Below are 22,209 nucleotides of genomic sequence, written 5' to 3'. Positions count from 1 at the left end.
GAATGAAATTTAGTACATGGAGAGATTTATTAATCTGAATTTGCATTTTAACTTTTTTTTATCTGGTTACCACGTGGGTGAAAGCATGAGCTTTAAATGACTATATTTTTGTAAATATTTTAGAACAAATACGTTTTGATGCATGTATTTCTAACAGCAATACCTCGTTTCCAAATGCATTTTAGGTACATAATTTGAAAAGCTCTTTAGGCTGCCTTTTCTTTCACGAGCGGTGCAGTTTAATCCATCACAGATGGCTAATGTGACCTACTAACGAATAGGTACGGCCAATGCTAAAAATTAGCTCATTTTGAGAGCGAGAATTGTTTTTGGATTTATTCTTTTGCCCTAAAGCAAAAGCAAATTCCGCATAACTATCATTGCTACCTGCTGCTACCATAAGATAGATAAAGCTTATATTATATTTCTATATTTAGTAAGAAGTTCGTATTAGACAAGGTAGGGTTAGCAAATTGGCAATCGTTTCACTATTTACCGGTGCAAGCTCTTCGAATGTAGACGATTGCCTAAGTTCGTTATACCGACGAATTGTTACGTGTAGGGAGAGTAATTATATTAGAGGTAGGTATAGGGGATTCGTAAATAACATTCTAATTTTCTAATTGCACTCCTAGGTATAAGCTAGTGTAAGGTACCTTTTTTTTTAAATCGTTCTTAAATCTTTCACATTATGACAATATTTGGGTACGATTGGTAATATATAGCCAAACTTTTGATTGAATATGTTACTTTTTACATTAGAACAAGTAATTATATTATAACTGCCAACTGGTTTACCATTAATATGTACTTGGTTCATTAATTCCATTATTCATAATATTATATTAAACTTAAATAAAACGAACTTATGACCAACAAAATATTTATTGCACCTCATTGTGCTGAATTGTTAACACTTTATTCAATTTATTTTAACGGATATTTATTTCATGGTACTTAATAATTGACTACGATCTTATCTCGCTTGCTTTACAGCACATGCAATGAAATGAGAGCTTTTTCAATAATACACATCGATTAGTTAATCACCCATATAATTCAGTTAAAGTAACTACCACCAATTACTATCGCGTGATGAGGCTCGCCCATTAATTAAATAACAAAGATAAGTCAATTGGCCGAAGTATTAGACGAATTCGTATGCTCCAAGATACCGCACTCTTAATTGTTTAATACATGTTATAAATTAATTAGATACAATTATGGTTCGCGTGTATGCGTATATTGACCCGTGTTACGTGTACGGGAACAATTAAAAAAAGTAATGCCAATTAAGTATTTTGGCGATTAGACGTTACTTTCCATGGAATTGGTATATCTCTAATTACAGTTGTTCCGATCGATTTCTGTTAATTCGATGGAATTTAGTAGTTAGACGATATTAAGCTGGACTGTATCTATAGTGGTTTGTTTCCTGAACGATCTCTTTGTAAAATATTGTTTTAACAGCAAAATGTCAATGAGAAATATCTAAAAACAACACGCATGCTATAAAAATTGTGGCGGAATGTTAATAAATGGACAAATACACTGTTATCGACAATCGTATATAACGCTTTTTTATGTAAAGAGGGTTAAAAATCATCTTATCAACTTGAACACATGAATTATTCTTTAATTTCATTAGTTAGTAGATAATTTACTTTATTTGAAATGTGTAAACTAAGTATGAAGTGATATACGTAGATGAATAATAATAATATTAAAACGATTGAAATATCTTCACGATTCCGAAGCGTATATTAGAGAATCTGAAATGATATTACAGTTCAATATTAATTCAGACAGAACTAAAATATTAACATTTCGACAAACTAGAATGCATTCGTTTGAAAACATTTCCTCGAAAAAGCAATGCTGAGTTAATTCATTTATTTGGACTTGTATGTTATGAATTCTGCTTACCCGAAGTACATTTTAGTAATAGTTTCCTCTTCAAAATGATCCTCTAATATCAGATTTGCGTTTCGACTATTAATGTCGACTTCACATGCCAACACTATTATGATTAGACGAAAAATCGACTTGATAATCGATTCCGCCCGTTATTTCACATTCAACGCTTGATTATTCATAATTATGTACGAGTGATTAGGTGAATCATAGCAGGCAACATTTTATACAAACTTTTGGAATTAACTAAGGAATATTGGATTTTGTAAACGTTAATCGAATTAACCGAATCGACTTTTTACGATTCCTGAGTGCTATGGATATCAATTACAATCGATTACAATTTACCCGAGTTTTAATCGTAATTTAAATGAGACTTGTAAAATTAAAGGAGTGTTCGAAAGTTTGACCTTTTCAGTAATATCGTCGAGGAGTTTTCGTTTGGACGTCTGTAATTAAAAACCCATTTCATAATAGAAGCTCAAATATTAAGTGTCGAATGAAAATTGTGTAAATAAAGTCTTATTAATTTTAAACAAGACTCTTCGTCTACGCATTTTTAAGTATTTTGTTATTCGATGGCGAGTACCTAACTTAAGGAATACCTATTTGCCAAAAATATTTTAAAATCAAAGTTAGTAAATCTATGAAAACTGATATACCGAAAGCTGTGCTGAAGGGTATTTTTTATATTGACAAAGCATTCGAGTGGTACCTAATTAGATAGTTGAATTATTAACATTTATTTGTCCGAACATGTTAAATGCTTCCTTTGTATATAAATAAATCGGTACTTTGTTAAGCTCATTACGGAAATAATAACAAATGTAATAAAAACAACAATAATGAGTATAATTTCGATGTTTTCTCAGTTATAATTACAAAACAAAATGTCAGTTGCTAAGTGGCTTGGCGGGCCAACTCTTTGTTGTGGTTTAAGAGCTACTGAAAATTTAGTAACAATCAGTAAATTAGTAACTAAAAAGTTATTAAAATGCAATATTTATGAAAATGGACAGGATGTACGGCTAGCCCGTACACTTTTTTTAGGTATAAATCAAGTGTTTATGTTTGTTATTAAAAAGTTATTCTTCTTTCCTTCTGTTTATTTTTTTAGTCAAGAATGTATAGTTTTACTTAAAAGACATTGTAACCATAATAAAAGTAGCCTTACTTAATATATTTTATACTCCTATAGCGATTATAGACATCAGTAATCATAAACGTATACTTAGATAAAGAAAAATAAATAAATGTTATGTACGCTTTCATTTTAAGGCGTTAATAGGGGCTAGCGACCTTGGCGACGATTTACTAGGCGGAATCGGGGGACCGGCGCGAATCTATCGTAGTAAAAGTACGTATAAAAATTATTTAAAAAGATATTTGGATATTGAATCAAAATTTAAAACAACCATGCCCTGTGTTTCAATTTCATAAACACACTGTAAAAACACTACAATAATTGACATTATATTGACTTAGCGTTTTGGTTTAAAGTACAAAAATCGACCTCAGTTCATGATTTTTTTCCAAAAAACCTGATTGTAAAATAAACAAATTAAAACAACCATGCCCTTTATCATATTCGAAACTATAATATACATTTTTTTTAGATATGTACATAAAGAATCTAAGAAGAAAAACGGTTATAACTAGAGTTAATTTTCGGTATCAAAAGGGGATTCTACCCGATTCAGGCCTTAATTGGAAGATAATACAAGTAATACCCCTATTTCACGTATACCTATTTTACGTATACCTATTTTATTTGTTTGATATTTAAAGAAGCTATCAGGAACCACAGGTGCATGTACATTGTAGGTACACTGTTTAAATAAACAAATCGAAATGCAAAACAAACATCGTAAATTATTCGCGAACTCCTACACTATATCTTATCGATTAGTTATCGGCAACCTTAATTATTTATAATGGGTTTTAATTATTTAATTAATTAATTAAGTTCGTCGCGAGAATGCGGTTCTCTTGGCGGCGTCTTTGATGCCTAAACACACTTATTCCGTTCGCTTTTGTATATTTAGGCGAATTAACCATGTTTAATTGTCATTTTGTCCTTCACTTGTTCTGTTTATTGCTTTGATCAATTATTTTATATGGAAACGGATTCATTAACGAGGTTCGAAGAGTAAATGAGGTTGAACATTTTAATAAGCTACTCAATATGAGGTGTTACAATTGTTTTATGAATTTTATGAAGCGAGTTTTTTCATAGCTGTAACAGGAAACGTCAATATTTTATTAATGATTATTATTTATTAATAATTATGTGTTGATTGAATTCTGTTTTATTTATACTTATGTTTTCTTAATGCGCTAAAACGCATATTTATATAAATAATTGTTTATATATATAAATATACATAATAAATTTTATAAATGATTTTAATTGATTACTTATAAAGTATCCGTTGAGGAAAGATGAGAAATTTGAAACATCTATGTGGCGACAGTAATACCAGTGTAATTATAGGTATTGTTATGATATGAAAATTCAAATTTTGCAATAATGGGAAAAAAGTCCAGAAAATGGGAATCATTAATTTGAGTGGAGTACATTACATTATAAATTTTGATAACGAGCCTAATTGTTACTCACTAAAAATATCATTCTATTTGAATTCAACTACTTAATTATTACATAAAAGAAATCGTTTAAGACACCGTAGACTCTAAATGGCATTCAACTGGTCTCAATAAAGCTAATTGAGCTAAAAACGGAGCGATCTAAACGTATCCTATCGATTTAATATAGATAAATTAGAGCTGGTAAACAGGAGAGGAACTGAGTAATTTAGTAATTGTATCCACTGACAACGAATTAAATAGTAATCAATAGAAATGGGGCCTCGGGCGCGGACTCTTTTAGTTTTAGGAGCTGCGATACGACTGGGGCGCGATATATCGTAACGACAGTTATCAATTATCATATTGTAATTTATAGAACAATGGAGGTAAAAATGTTATAATGTAACATAATAAGTTAGATATTTAAATTTATTTTCGTATCCTACGATTTTTCAATTTTATATTTGTACCCGTTAATAACATTAAACTCGTAAAGATAGTGAAGCATGTTACGCACACGATTGAATAGCGGAGGGCTATTAATTTGATTTAGGATATTAAGTAAAACTGAAAATTATATTAAATATTCCTTTCCTGAAGCTTAAAATATCGTGACATCTAAATGCACATCGGAGAAGCTATTGTTTTAAAACGAACACCCATCGATAAAATTTGTGTAGGGTTTTCTGCCTAATTACTTGGGCGAAACTTTAAACAGTTTTTGTACTTACATTTCCCAATATCATGATGGTTGATGGCAAAATTCATACAGCTGGTATCTATGTACGTACATATAGTATGTGTTGTAATTTAAAATACAAAAAACCGTCAATAATTAGTAAAGCTCTTTATTTTTAAAGCAGTAATATATTCCCTTTTATTGTATGTGTATCCTTTATCATAGTTATTATTGCACTACCCATTTATGTATTTATTCCTCTATTGTACCAAAGGTTGTCTGGAAGAAATCGCTCTAAGCGATAAGACCCGAGACCGCCAATAATTGTACTTAGTGTAAGTTATATTTAAGTGTTTGTATTTCTGTGCAATAAAGTATTTATAAATATAAATAAATAAATAATATTAACGCTGGTAAGCTTTTAAATAATCACTAATTTTGTAGTTTATTTTGTAAATATTTTTTCACTACCTATTATAAATTAAAAACAATATCCACATGCTGTTATTTAAAATTTGTGAAGTAACTCGTCAAACTCTAAACTTTTTTCCGCAACACCCTCCAACGATACCTACTTCACATTTCTCCGTACCGCGAAAATTTTTAACCCCGCTTCATTGTGAGGGGAACTTCCCCTAAATCTAATGTTAATTCGCAATCAAGCAGTCTCATGAAAATGGTTAAAAATCTGGTGTGATAAAAAAATCGATATTTAAAATTACTAACGTTCAAAAACTTTAACAACGAGCGTAGACTAATTAAAATAAACCAGTTTAAAATTAGAACTCTAATGTCGTATGAATAAAACATAATAAAGGGTTTAATATTTTATTCAGTGTGTAACTTATTAAAATGTCAAAGAGGTCACAGAACTACAGAAATACTATTTCTAGCACGCATCATTTCAGTTCGACTTACATCAACGGTAATTACATTTGCCGAGAACGCTTTAATGTTCAGAAATAGTCTAGAATCGATGGACTCATTATGGAACAATTAACCGACTGGGTCGCACCTCTATAGCTTTGGATATAGCGATTTTAGTTTTTGTTCACTGATGAATAATTACAAGTTACCAAGAATACATTATTTCTTGCAATCCTATTTCAGGTATAGGGTTAAAGCTATTAAAATTAGGTTAACACTAAATCCTTCAAACAATGAAAGTTCGGAATGCTATTAAACTCCTCTCCACATAAAATTACTATACATGCAGCCTAAAGAGATGTCTGCAAAGTCCGAAACGACATTTACGAGTGAACTAACTAGATTTTACTTATCTATAAAAGTTCTAAGCATGGATCCATTAGCTGCGGCACGACTAACATTGTCTTCTAATACCATAAAGAGTTGGACTTGATGCATTGTGAGCTGAGAGTTCGCATTTGTATGGATTGCTGATCGTAGTTGTCGATTAAGACCACGGGAATGTGTTTTAACTTCGTATTATAATATATTATAATAATTCTTAGAAGAGGCATTATTGATATGCTAAGTTATTGATTATTTATGGTAAACTATTAAAATGATAGGATTGCTATGAATTTTGGCCACACAAGAATTATTTAAATAAGTTAATGACAATATTTTGGATAAAACCTTCAAGATTGTTTCATTGTTACTTCAACTAGTCGAACTTCGACGTGTAAATTCGAATAGATAGTATAAAATTACGAATTTGATGCCAAATGTTATTTCGTTTTGCAAAGTTATAACCATTTCAGGCAGCAAGTGCTTCTATTTCTAAGACATTGACGTCATGTAATCAGCTACTTACTTGGCGAATCAGCGAGCAGATCGTTCTCTTCATGCGAGGGTGACTTCACGGAGCCTGGAGACAGTTTGACCGGCGCGTGGGGTGACGCGTTAGGCCCGGAGCCGACGCTGCCCGTGCTGCTGCCCGGTCCGGCGTTCGCGTGCGATGTCGTGATTGTGATCTCACCGTTTGATGCTGTAAGCCTGTGGGATGATGGTTAATTTAGTTCTGGATATTCATTGGGTCATAGTTAACATACATATATATTGTAAGTTTAAGTGGAAAATGGAAAATACAAGGATGGTTAGCTTGCTTAACGCATTTTTGATTCATGTATTATCAGTTTATTATACCATGCAGGAAATTAATTCTGTAGGTATTGCGCTTGCGCATCACTTACAGTAACAAAATCTGTCGATATAATATCAACGGTCAGAAGTTTTGTCAGTAAAGTTTTTGAGCAAAATATTTCTTGCAAAAGCAAACAAACATTGCAAATAACCTTTCAAAATCACCCCCAAGCTTAGGTAAATAAACTAACCAAATCATTTCTCATCCTTACGCCATTCATCTCACTTACACCATCTAGACATATAAGTTAAGCCTATGGAAACGCTCTCCCATAAAAGTACAGACAACAAAAAAGGGTATGCAACACTTATAAGCGTACTACACGTAAAAATATACATTGAAACGTGACAATAGAGACGCAAGTGGATTCGCGGCACAAAACGTAGCTCGTTTCATTAAGTGTGCCATAGCATTAGCGGTAATTGCAGGCTAATTAGTGCTTCATCCGCTGCACACACGCTTTTTATAAATACAATTTAATGTGGAGACAAAATATTGGTGAAGGGTTTTTGTTCGTACGCGTGTGACAGTGGCTTAAATGATAAATGCAGTTTATTTAGTGAGGTTGTGCGATGTTTAATAATTTCAAGATTTAAAATTATTTTCAAACATTTTTATCAAATTATAAACTAATATTTATTAATGAGTAGCAATAATATTAAAAAAGAATACCTATAATTGCCGTGAATGGCAATCCCTTTAAGCCTGCCATTCACCCTAATATAATAATTACAAATGCCCACTTAAAAGCAATTTTTCTAGACATTACCTATAAAGCTACATTTACAAGTAATTTATGTTCGTAACGAAAACAGTAGCTGTACGCATTACGCACACATGTAAAGATCATTAATTGTTGCTTCAATTTATCACTGGAACGTACGAGATCGAAATTACACATTAACGAAGTAATTATCTAAATAGTAGTAGGTAGCTAAGGATAAGAATTACTTGTTTATTTTATAGGTATTACATATTTTTATGGGAAAAAGTTTAGTCTCCTTATTGCGTTCCGAAATATGTAAGGTATTTGTTAAATTTGTTGGGTCCTGTGGAATGTTGTTGTTAAATATTTTGGATTTTTATTGAATTAATTAACAAAATCAGAATTTGGACATCGTAATCGTCCATAAATCGTTAAAAAATCCCGAAAGGAAAGCGTTAGTACTGCGGAACAAACCACTTCTCTTTTATAACTTACCGTTCTTTATGCTCATTACTTCGCTCTAAAGTCTAATAAGTTCTCATTAAGTGAACTGCACATTACGAGGATAAGAAATATCGTTTTGTGAAGTTTCTCTTAATATTAATACGCGCGTTATATTCGGTTTAAAATATTTCATGATTATTTATTGTTCATAATGTATAATAAGTAACTACCTTTGAACAGGCAACGCTAGCGTAGTACTCGGATGAAAAGTTTCTTGCCAAAGCAAAAATTCATGACGTGTCTAATCTTGTGTGTAATCTTGTAAAAAACAATGTTAGTGCTTACAAACAAAGAAACATATTGAGCAGGCACTTGATAAATGTCAAACAGTGTCAGTAAATTCACTTAGGTAAAACAAAGAATTTCAGCAATGCACCTTACAGACATTACGATATTAAAAAAGGTAGTATTCATGCAATATGCAAATTCGTTCGATACGACGTAATTAACAAAAGAAAAATTTATTCATCGAAGTTAAGTAATTAATTATATTCTTCTGTAATGTAAAAAGTATATATTTCGCGCCTTTGCATTTAAATGTATGTTGAGAATGAGTCCACATAACTTGTATAATCTGTATGTACATTACTACGTCTTTAACATACATTTCATATGCTCTGTAGCAATAAATTATTGGTCGCAAAGCGTGTAATGTAATTTAAACTTGCCCCTGGCGATTCAAGTTCAAACACTTAATAATTTGTTCGTAAAATATACTTATACTCCTGTTTTCAAATAATAAACATTAAAAAAACATGACAAGATGATTTTGTTATTAATGTTAAGTTCCATTGTAATTATCTATGATAATTATTAGATATGTGTGATTCATGTAAGTGGTGTTGAATTTAAATATGAATTATAAAACAAGATTGCTATTTTTGTTAACCGACTTCCATGTAACAATTTCAAGCGTTTTTTTTATACGACAAAGTTGAAATAGGTATTGTTTGTAATTTTTAAGTTGAGATTGAACTAGGGTGAAATAGAAAAATGATTGAGAATATTAAAAAATACCTATTGAATTATATAATATTATTATGATAGTGATGAAAAAAAGAACTCTACATTTAATTAAATAAGTATACATTTTATAAATCTTAATTCGCCATCCTAATAATTATTAATTAACATAGATTTATATTCGATAACTCCTATGAGATTATCTTGATTTTTTGTTCTACATTTGAACAAAACGATTTCTTGTAAATAATATGCTCCCGCGTTACAAAAGTCCGTCTTAATTTTATTCAAACAGCCTTGCACGGCGTAAAATCGTACTCGTAAAAAACCTTTTTGTTACAAACCAACCGTTGATTTCACAATGACTTAACATTTTAATGTAACTTTAATAGACGTCAAATGACATACAATATTTATCTAGATTGTAGGCCAACAGAAATGAGGTATTAAACTTAATTATGGATGCGAGAATTAATGCTTCGAGCTAGTAATTATGAGGTCGCATTAAGTTAATGTCTTTGAAGTACTGGCGCGCACATATAAATTTACTTTAATGGATGTATAGTACAATCGACTTCAAAACTTAAGAATTAAAAATTGCATGTTTTTTTAATTTAAACAATGTTTGGATCGACTGCTAGCCGCTAGGTCGCACCTTTCGCTAAATGTTAATCACCCTTTCACGCGTTTTCCTTATCAGTTATCAATTTGCTTATTTCCATTCACAATCCATTAGTGATGAAACATATTTCAATAAGCTAGTTTCTAGAATATTCCTACTAAGCTTTAATTGTTTGAAAAAAGCTATGATAATATTATTATAAGGTGTTCCTTACAGTACGCGTCACGTAAAAAGAACGCTGGATGAAAGTGATGGGGTGTGTTTGCGCATAGATCGAGTTTTGCACGTAAGCTATGTGCCGATTATTTTATTTTTGAACTAGGCTCGCGAATCGTGGCTTCGCAACTACCTATTTGTTATTCTTATACCACCTCATAACACCAAATAGACCGATAAATCGCCAATGCGCAGCTTAACCGTCAGCGTTCTTTTTACTTGACGCGACCTGTAGGTACCGCTTGGTAAATTGCAGATTGACAAATTGTAGTTTTAGGTTATTTATAATAATCAGAATATACATTGTTTGTTTTAACATTCATTTGTAAAATTACGATTAAACAAACTTATTCACCAGTTCTTTAATTAGGCACTTGAAAAAGGTAATATAAACTAACCCTTTGACTTATGGGACATTAATATTGTTTTCAAGGCAACCCATATTTTATCGGCGACTGTACTGTGGTGTTTAATAAATTAAAATACTCAAATGATTTATAATTAAGTTACACGCATTGAGTTGATATCAATGCTATTTATCGCAAATACTAGCGGTGTTAATGCTTGCTTGTTGAGTATTTACAGAAAAAAATATATGATTAACATATTTATAATTTATTTTCAGATACCAACACGATTCGATCAAGGGAAACGGTGTTTAAGTTAACCTATATTATGTTGAACAAAATGTAATGTTTAAGGGCTGCTTTAATTTTGTTCGTATTTTCAATTTATTTTATTTCACTAAATATAGCCATTTCCCTTAAGTACAGTGATTAACGCGCGAGTGTAAAACCGAGTTCAAGATTTGATTCTCAGGGGACCAAAAACATTGTCTTGGCGATAAGGATAAAACATACAGTTGAGCATCTAATCAAAATCTTTTTAACTATAAGTTTGTTAGGCAATTAATTATACTCTATTAGGGCTCGCACTTGGCCTTTTTTTCATTTTTCCTATTTATCCCAAGTAATTGAACAGTCATATAAATTCTATAAATACATATATACCTAGTCATTTAGTGCTTCTTGAAAATAAACGTTAATCAAAGTAACAATCTATCATAACATAATAATTTTAACTTAGATATTTCTCGGCAATAAAATATACCGTATAAACTATCTTCTATAATCTATAATATCTATTTACCGACATAACATGACTTCGTCACCGTACCTCATGTAATTATACCAGCATACTTTATACTAATTATATGCTCGCAATTGCCTTGAAAAACGGACGGGGATTTATAAGATAATTTTGCTATTAATGTATTGTAATTCATTAATTATCGTCACCTTGGTAGTTGAACTACGGGGTTCTAAAACTAGATTATCTAAAACATATCTAAAACCTACATATATCTTGAAATTCTCATCATCATCATCTGCCCATACGTTCTCACTACTGGGACACGGGCCTCCTGGCTCCTATCAATGAGGGTACAGGCTGTAATCCACCACGCTGGCCAAGTGCGGGTTGGCTTGAAATTATATTCAAGGGCTTTTCCTTATACCTTTGATCTATGTAACTAAGGTGTCGGGAAGCTACGTTTGAATCGCAAATATTTGTTTTATTTTTACTGAAACAAATAGTTCTTTGGCTACTTAATAATATGTACACAAAATTTAGGCTATATAATATTTTGGTATTTATTTCGTAATAAAAACCCATACGATATTGTATATTATTATGTATGCTCTTATTATAATAACAAATAGCGTTACTTTAAATACAAATGTTTTTTTCCATGTTATCTACTAAGGCTAAGCGCGCACCACGATTTTATGCAGCGTGATTATTTTATCGCAGAAATACAACGTATGAGTTACTATGAGAATGCGCGCACATGCGATTAAATAATCGCAGCGATTTTAAAATTGTGATTTGTCACATTTTGCTGCGACTGCTCGCGACGCGATTGTCGCCAAAATTAAATGCAGAATATGAAATTCTATGGTACCGCGCGCACTGCGATGATAAAATCGCACACTCGGGCCCGGCCGGCACTTCACTTGTGTTTCGTCTGTCCAATAGTAAACATCGTAGTGGTTTATGTACTGTTTGGTAAACATAAACTCAGTAATCTGTCAAAAGTTTGAATTTATTTATTTAATTATTTAACACTTTATTGTGCAAGAAACAAAATATACATAAAGGTTACAATAATAAAAAAGCACAAAGGGCGGCCTTTTGGCGGAATTTTCATTCTATAATAGCCAAAGACTTTTTTGGGATACATCCGAAGTTCATTGTATTTCAGACTAGCTTTCCACCCGCGGCATCGCCCGCGCAGTCAAAGAAAAACCCGCATAGTTCCCGTTCCCGTGGGATTTCCGGGATAAAACCGATCCTATGTCCTTTCTCGGGTATCAAAATATCTCTATACCATATTTACAGACAGACAGAGTTACTTTCGTATTTATAATATTAGTATGGATAAAATAAACCTTTGACATTTCTATCTGCTGTAAAAGAATGAGTACCAATATTGACGAATTTTTTTTTTCTTATCCTCCAAAGTAGTAAATAAAGACAAGCAACTTGTACGAAATCCATGATGAAAGTGAGTAAGTATCACTATTAAATTATCGCTGTGCGCGCACCGTACTCTCTGCGATTTTCTACAGCGCGATTTTGAAATCGTGTCGCAAAAATTAAAATCGTGGTGCGCGCTTAGCCTTAGATGTTGTGGTGAGATAGCGATATAGCGCTACAATGTAATTAACAATAATTAATAAATTATATTTATTTTTTATGCTGTTACCTTGGCCACGTATATACTAAATACTCTTTATTTAAAAATTATTAACAGGTTTTAGTGCATATTTCTATAATTCATTCAAAAAAAGAAATAAAAAAAATATTGTCAAAACACTTGAAAGTCAATCAGACATTTTGTTTTCAAACATATTATTAAATCAACCAATATTTAACATTGTAAAATCACAACAATTCGTACTTATACGAGAAAAGTAGCCGGCTGAAGTTAGTACATCAAAAAGTCAGTTATTAAATATTTAATATCGCCCGGTTTTCTATAAAAAGCTTATTATAAACATTTTTCCTAAAAACGCACACAATTTATGCATTTTATGCATTCAAAATAAATTCAATAGCGTTCCGGTCCTTGATATGTCATTATTATAACACACGCATATCTCGATAACAAACAAGTTATATTAGATTGTAAACAAGTATTTCTAGTAAGGATAATTATGTGTGTTTAATTGCATTAACTGGAGTACCATTTGATAACATTTAATACATTAGGTACTATTAGCGTTATACCGAGAATAATTGACTCTTGCTCTTTTAAAATATCAAGTATTTTGTGATCTTTCGTTCGTAATTAACAAACTTGTAATTATTATTTACGTAATGCGATCTCTAGCACCTTTTGTTGTTAATGCGCTTTCGTAATTGAAAATATCCTTTTAAATTCATGTATTCATACTGTTTGTTAATTGAATACGACTTGTAGTGCAATAAACTAGTATAAGTTAGTATTTACTTATTTAAGGCGATAAATTAGAAATATACAACACGATTTAATTAATTATTTAATTTATCAAACATTTATCTCTACGTTTTCAACTCGTGTAGAGTTGGCATCGTTAGCGTGGTCAGACTCACTATTGATAAATACGAAGACGTTGTACCTACCAATTTTTCATTTATATGTTAGTTGGTAGTACCAACTAACATAAATGAAAAATAATACAATTGTTTAATCCAGTAATTACTAATTACTAATACGAAACTTATAAATTGAGTGTCTAACATTCACTATTCTTCAATACCGTAATAGGTACCGTATAAATAATATAATACCTACAGTAAACTGCGTTTGTCCTTTTCCGCACGATCATAACCAGAAAATGATTCGTGTAGATTATGTAATTATATCAAGCGATGTACATCCTGCCTATAATTAGCATAAAATACCTCATTATGATAGATAATTGTAGAGCGACTCGGTTTTTCCTTATTACGTCCGCGGCGTCAAGATACATGCGACTGATTAAAATATATTTTGTATTTATAAATGTTACAATATGATCTATTTCGTGTTAGAATCAGTCAATGAAAAGTGTAGCTAATTAAGAGGTTTCTTTCGTGTTTTGCAAATGTAGAGAATTACAATAAATTCAGTTTTAATAATAATTTTATACATAGAGCAAAAACTAAATTAAATGGTAAGTAAATGATGAAAAACATCACTTAATCTAATGTTAGTTTCGATCGATATTTTTATCACAAATACACAAAACAATAAGGTATTTAATATTATTAATTATTCAATGTCTAATTCATTGTTATAATCTTAACATTTAACTGTTCTCTAGGATAGTTCATAAACGGTAAAGGTGTGGATATATTAATTAATTTAAGATTTAGGTAATTTATAACCTATTAATCTTGTTAGTTTCCAAGTTCCCATAAAGTTAAGTGAATATCTTGAAACATAACTGTCAGATAATTTCATTTAAAAAGCTATAACCTAAAACGACCATTTAGATAATATCAAAAAACAATTTATTTGCAGTTCACAAAAAGCATTTATATTTATTGGAAGTCATAAAATTCCTTACGGTTTAATTATGTTGTTGCTTTTATAAGTAACAAGCAAACTCCACAAAGAGATATTCATCTAGAATGTTTTCGTTTAAAGTAAATGAATATGCTAATAATTTAGTTGCATGTCGCTCGCTTGTCATTCAATTTATAATTAACATACTTAGTCTAAAAAATTAGGCCTTTTTGCGTGTAACAACATTCGTGTGTAGGATTTATGCTTTAATAGCAATATGAGTTTTGCTGATAAACCTCAAGCCTATTAAACTTAGAGGCCGGTGCGATTGAATTGCATTAAAATGTTTACAGTATTTGTTTATCTTATTATGTTGAAATGAAACAATGTTTTAACGACTGCATAATTGATACTTTTTCTAGAACTGAACTAGAAAATATTATTAAGTTATACATTTACCAATTAATGTGGCATTTTAATAAGGAATTTTTCAATAGGTAACTAGTTATTCTTGTGTTGTTTTTGTAAGTTGCGAGTAAATTCCGGTAATTATTCAGATATACATGAAAAAAAAAGCTAGAAGCAATCATATTAGCTATATAATATGATTAGCTATATATAGGGCGCGTATATTTAAAATAATATGTATTTATTTACATTAAGTTCACTTGACGACTTTTTCGTTTTTATAAGCACTAATGTAGGTAACTAGAAATTTAATCGTTCTAATTTTGTCAGCTTAATCGTTTATCAATATGAGTCATAAATTGTAACAACTTTATAGCAAAGCAGTAATAGCTTCCATAACTGCATAAGAAAATTAATTTAATAACGCTAGAAAATATAACTTCTAATTCCTCTATTAAACGATCGGCCACCAATTGCATAGACTATGCAATATGTATAACATTACGTAACCGGTAACTGCACGAATATGAATGAGCAAGAAACTGCCACAGTGATACTTGCAGTCGCTACACACAAAGACGTAATTCGCAGACCCTTTCAAATTCCATTTAATGCCTACACGGACAACCGTTGATTAAACACACACACGCGCCGTGTGTCGGCCGAGTAATTACACTCATTGTCACATAATTACAACTAACATTTGTCATTGCACCCACGCCAACTTTATCTACCGATAAAACATAACAGAAATAAGCTTGGATTATGACTGTGGTGGTCCGACCACTCGAACGAATGTACTGGAATTTCAACGACTCCATTCCACATTTTCGTAAAAAAAATTTGATATCGAAATTGCTTGCGTAAATATTTATTATTGGAACGTTAAGTTTAGGCGGAAAATAGTTTTAGTTTTGATTGGATTAATTAGTACGCGTCTGAAAATTTCTGTTTATTTTAGAATGTGATTTTAATACTTCCAAATAGGACGTCTCGATACTCGAATTATTGTCAATTTACGAATTTCAAAAATTATTATCAGTTATTTTAACGTAAACTATTGAACATCTATAATCTGTTATAAATACCAAAGTAAGTTTGGTAGATTGTAAATGTCAATTTAACTTACCTATTAATACTGTTCATTGCCGCTGCGCCTGCGTTTTCCCGTTCGTTCCTTTCTCTAGATCCGCCTGCGAACCTTTCGAAATTTTCCCTCTCCTTATAATGCCGGTCCGGTCGGGGCGACGACGATCGCCGCCCTTGCATCTGCTGCGGCATATTGTTCTGTTGTACCGTCTGCAGAAGGTTGTGATTCCCTTGCGGCTGCTGCTGTTGCTGTAACGCCTGGAGTAACTCTTGGGCATTTGTCGCACCGTTGGACAAGAAGTTTGGCAAGCCGGGGTTCAGGAGCGCGTTCGACAGGGTCGGGTTTAACATGTTCGGTCGAATGTTTTGCGTTTGCTGCGGATTGGAGTTGAGGAGCTGGTGAGGTTGGGCCATCGCTTGGAGGTTGGCGAGCGACGTAGACACCACTTGGCCATTATTCAGCGCTAAGTTCACCATTTGATCGTTCGAGTTCACGTGGTTGACCGGTATCGTGAGGATCGTTTGCGTGGCTATTCCTGTTGAAGGTAAAGAATGACATTTGAAACATCATGTACCTATTCAGAAAGGTATTAATCTATTTCTTACCATAAACTTCGTTAGTATTTTATCGGCTTTTTTGTGTCTAACGAATTGAATAGATACATAATGAACCTTTTATAAACACTGTATTTACCTTGTGAGGTCGGTATTAGCAACTGAGCGCCCTGGATGCCCTGAACAAGCTGACCTGAAGCCAGGATCAGTTGTGGCATGGGCGAGGGCATCGCTGGGGGCAGCATGTTGTTGTTGCTCACTGGGTTTGGCGATCCCATCCCTATGGGACAAGAAATAATGTTAATTTTTACGATATAAGGAGACATTAATAGTCCGGATATGACTATGATTTGGTATATTATAATAGGCTTTGAATAATTAATTGGAAAAATTGTGTCTTTTAAATCAGAAAACAATTAATTTAATTTGGTGGTTATGTTCTCGCATGATGAAGGTACGTAACATGTTAATATTAACACGTTATTTTATACAACCGATGAATTTTATCGTCAAAAAGACAATAAACTTTACAACTTGACCAATACAATTAAATGTAATCAAAGTACCGTTGCTTTATGACAATATACCGTAGTCCGTAACTAAAATCGAGTTACCATTCGCACAAATTGTTTAATTGTGTAACTTGCCTACCAAATACTTCTATTCTAATGTATCTATCAATATAATATTTTATCTTAGCGGTACGCATCTGTCACGGTAACACTATCGAAACAATCGAGCCCATAAATACTTTCTATTCCTCATAATTATAAACAATAAAATAATATCGTAATTACAAAGATGCCGATCTCCACGAAGACAATAAAATGAAAGGAAATCACACGAATCTATCGGCAACCGAGCAAGACTAATTTACCGCGAACAAAACGACCCCACGAAAATCTAAAAAACATTACGATCATGCCTTAACGTTAAATTCAGTATTAACATAACGTATTCATTTAAACCATGACATTTCACATTTTGTAATAAATGCTCTTTCCTACGGCGCATCAATTAAGAGCCGAAAAAAATGTATAATTAGGTCTATTAAGACAATAAAATTCTTAATGATACCGCAACAGTCGTAGCCGTGCGTTCGTGAAAAAACATGTAATTATACTCATTATTTAAATAGGTTTTTTCATCCATTACGGCATAGATTTAATGGGAGGGCTCGCGGGCCGCTATCTTGGTTTCATTAATCGATTGGATTCGGTAATCACCTAATTACTAGCCACGTGATTTTCGAGCTAAGAGTTTTAATGCACAAACCGTGTCCCGCTTATTATATCAATCTGTCTAATTAGTGGTTAACCCTCGCCGTTGAGTGGGCTATTTGACGCGCTGAAAACCTAAGAGCGAGCTAAAAGGTAACAGTTTTTACTAAAATAGGATCTGTGCGAGGGACCGTTGAGAGCGCGAGAGGTCAGAAATTGGTTTAAATTAATTGCGTTTAAACTTGGTATACCTGAAAATTTTGACAATGTTAGAATTAAGGGATTTTACGAATTCTACGTGCCGTAATTGACGAGCTTTTTGTAATTAATCAACGTATTTGTGTTACCATATATTTAAAAAATTCAAGGAAGTTTAGAATTTTAATAGAAATGGATTTTTCATACAAATAGAGCACTTTTATTTCATTTAACCAGTGTTTTTAAAAGTCTAAAGGTAATAATAAATGGTGAAAGACGATCAAAATTAATAAGGTAGGTTTCCGTTTTTCTTTACAAAATCTAATCATTATTTTTAATTTATATAGATGATAGTTCTTTACCTGGTGCACTAACGCTCAAATTGAGAGGCGAGTTGATGACCGGGTTGGGCATGGACGTCAGGCCCTGCAGGTTGGCCGCCAGCTGGGACATCTGTTGTGACATCTGCTGCTGCGACATCGGCATGCCTTGCTGCATGTTCGCCAGGTTCTGGAGGTTTTGGAACATCGACGCCACTGCAATCGAGGATAGCGTTAGTAAGTGGATTTGAGTGACGGTATTTTGTGAGGAACTGTAGAGGAGATTATTCATAATTTGTTTATCATCTCTGTGTGCTAAGGTGCATGCCCAGGATCTCGAGGTTTTGGAACATCGACGCCAATGCAATCGAGGATCGTGTTAATACATATTTTTTTATTGTAGTTATTTACTAGCATTGTTATCAGCTTTTAAAATTGCATAGAAATAAAGCGTGTAACATTTACCAGAATAAAACATTTTTAGATTAAAGGTTGATTTTTTTTTCTTAACTGATACCTAGTATTAAATTAGCCTACAGAGGAAGATGGATTTAAGCTTCTAAAAATTCAGAACTTTCTATTACATAATATAGCAAATTTATGACAATTAGTATTGAATAGAACTCTACGGCTTTGCAGCATTTCATCTCTATTACACATGACTGAGACTCAAAATAGATTATCATACCAATAGGAATCGCTTAACAATAGTCTAATCTTAAGTTCGACAGAACCTAGGGGATGTTGAAATTGACTGTAAAGAATTAGTATTCACTTCGAAAAAGGTAGAGCATTTTTATTTCTTCAGTCTCTATATAAATCTCGTGTCACAATGTTTGTCCTCAATGGACTCCTAAACCACATAACCGATTATAATAAAATTCGCACACCATGTGCAGTTCGATCCAACTTGAGAGATAGGATAGTTTAAATCTCAAATCGTTTTAGAGAAAGCGGGCGAAGCCGCGGGCGGTAAGCTAGTAATATATTATAATAGCAGTGCCAATTTTTGAACAATTTAAGAATCTTCGCCGTTTTATACATTAATAGAATATTAAAAAAGTGATAAATTATCACGAAATAATACAATTTCAGAATTACATAACTTTATAAAGCTGACATTTGACTGTAATATTATAATCCATAATATAATCGGAAATTTTGGACCTCACATAACACACTACTTACGCAGGAAATTTTTTAATGTCAAAATAGGCCTTACCTGATAAACCACGGATAAGAAAATGAAATTTACGGTTTCCTTAGATTAGTAGAGATTGGATACATCTATACTAATATAATGCTGAAGAGGTTGTTTGTTTGTTTGTTTGAACGCGCTAATCTCGGCAACTACTGGTCCGATTTGAAAAATTCTTTCGGTGTTAGATAGCCCATTTATCTAGGCTATATAACATCACGCTAAAACCAACAGGAGCGGAGCAATGCGGGTGAAACCGCGCGGCACAGCTCTCATAATATTTAGGAGACGTAAACTATCAATTTGTCATCAGACGCTAGACAATTAGGTACACAGGATGTTGTAAGTGTTCAAGTATATGTGTATTGTGTGCAATACAATTCTGGGAAGGATCTTGGAGATCTGTTTCGATAGAATATATATTTAGAAATTTATTGATTTTCATTATAAGAAAAGCAAGTCAATTACTCAGGAAATTTTACTGTCTAAGTGTGTGTCTTATCCTTTCTTATCCATTTAATTTAGGAAATAGCATAGGGTGGACATTTTACATTCAGTTTTGTAGTTTACTGACTGAGGAATATCAACATAGAACAAAAAAATAGTCCAATTGTGAAAAAGCGTTTGCACTTTTATTGCTAATCTTAATATATATAAATCTCGTGTCACAATGTTTGTCCTCAATGGACTCCTAAACCACTTAACCGATTATAATAAAATTCGCACACCATGTGCAGTTCGATCCAACTTGAGAGATAGGATAGTTTAAATCTCAAATCGTTTTAGAGAAAGCGGGCGAAGCCGCGGGCGGTAAGCTAGTTATTATATAAAGCTCTCACGTGAGCGTGGTCAGCTCGGTAAGCTACTTAGGTATAGGTAGGCTGTTAAGTTTTCAGTTTTCATTTTTTGAATAAGAAGGACTCTTATGATCTTGAATATCAGTTACAGTTAATACCTACATAATTCTAGAAGGTACCTACGTTAGGTTTGCAGTCTTATAATTTGGATGATAAGGTCTCATATCAGAATGAATATCGTTAATCTACAAAAGTAGGATTTCAGAGTTTCAATAATTAGAAGGTTATAGTTGGTTAGGTTATCTTAGAATTGCAATGTCCTTTCAATAAAATAGAGGACCTTATAGTTGGTTAGGCTATTTTAGATTTGAGTTCAAGAAAATAGAAATGTTATGATCGTGAAGATCATCTTATTAATTAATCTACTTAAGGTAATAAATAAGAAGCAGCAGTACGAACTCACTGGAGCCATTCAAGTGCGGCTGGTGCGGCGTGCGCGCGCGCGGCGACGGCGTGCGCGGTTCGGCTACCTGCGCGCGCGGCCCGCCGCCCTCCGGCGAACTCGCGCCGCTTTCCCGGTCCGACTCCGCCTGCTGGGTAATTTGCGTGTTATTTGGGAAGGTCTTGCTTATTAGGTACTATAAAGGTAGGTTCCGTTAAACATTCTCATGTCTATAGATTCAATTTAAAATGTAAAATAACTCGGCGATGTTGAAGAAAAACTCGTTGCAAGTTTTTATTGTGTAAAAGGCTTCGGCTCTACCTATCTAGTAATGTGTATTAACTATTTTTTACAATTAATTATTATGACATTTAGAAAAAAAGTCCACATCAAAATTAATAAATGTTTTATAATAGAGATTGAATAGTATCGAATTTACACACAGAGTTCTTTCTTATCATCAAATTTTTGATAGAATTTCATCAAATCAAAGATAGATCTCGTCCTTTAGTTCATATTATTGGTATTGTATAGTTGTTGTTGCATAAAAAGATCAATAAATTATCGTATTATTATCCAATATTGTACAATTGATTACTATATGCAGTATGCACTATGCACTAGACAACACGCGTCCATTAACATCTGTATTAGTTATTAACAGATATGTATGCAACTAATGAAAACGTAACGTTTTAATTAATACTAAAGTAAGAATTTGATGGAAGATATATAATTGTTCAAACAAAGTGTTTATTTTATCGGGTGGGTTCCTTCGTAAGATTATGGATTAAAAAGCATACGCATTGCGCCCTTTTTACATTTTTATATTTCATTAATTATTATTTGTCATTGTGGAGTTAACTGCCGCAGATAATTCAATTCTAATTTACATAAAACATAAACATGAAAAGCCAAAAAATATTTATATTTATAATCGATTACTATATATTACTATATATGTATTAGGTATAAATAGAAGATGGCTCTAGCGCTATTTAACATGCAATTACTCCTACGAGTCTTATTTTAAACAGTTACGTGAACATTTTGTCTCAGAATCTGTTACTATTTTTTGTTAGAAAATATGCAGAAGATTTTACTTTATAAAAATCTACCAAGACTCTTGGAATTAAAAAGGGTGAAAC

General features: G+C 32.4%; 1 protein-coding gene across 7 annotated transcripts in view; it reads right to left on the bottom strand.

Moving 5' to 3' along the window:
- LOC123696120 (POU domain, class 6, transcription factor 2) overlaps nucleotides 1–22,209 on the bottom strand; it is a 113,303-nt gene that overhangs the window by 8,731 nt on the left and 82,363 nt on the right. For 5 of the 7 annotated variants that reach the window (XM_045642143.1, XM_045642147.1, XM_045642145.1 and 2 more), the window contains 5 exons: nucleotides 21,083–21,212; nucleotides 18,667–18,840; nucleotides 17,026–17,166; nucleotides 16,372–16,867; nucleotides 6,960–7,141 (listed from right to left, as the gene is read on the bottom strand). In XM_045642143.1, coding sequence (XP_045498099.1) covers nucleotides 6,960–7,141; nucleotides 16,372–16,867; nucleotides 17,026–17,166; nucleotides 18,667–18,840; nucleotides 21,083–21,212 — 1,123 coding nt within the window. The remainder of the gene's footprint in view (nucleotides 1–6,959; nucleotides 7,142–16,371; nucleotides 16,868–17,025; nucleotides 17,167–18,666; nucleotides 18,841–21,082; nucleotides 21,213–22,209) is intronic. The other 2 variants (XM_045642144.1, XM_045642149.1) reach the window with 2 other exon arrangements.

Source organism: Colias croceus, chromosome 12, assembly GCF_905220415.1.
Source record: "Colias croceus chromosome 12, ilColCroc2.1".
NCBI lineage: Eukaryota > Metazoa > Arthropoda > Insecta > Lepidoptera > Pieridae > Colias > Colias croceus.
This window is presented reverse-complemented; position numbering and strand designations above follow the sequence as displayed.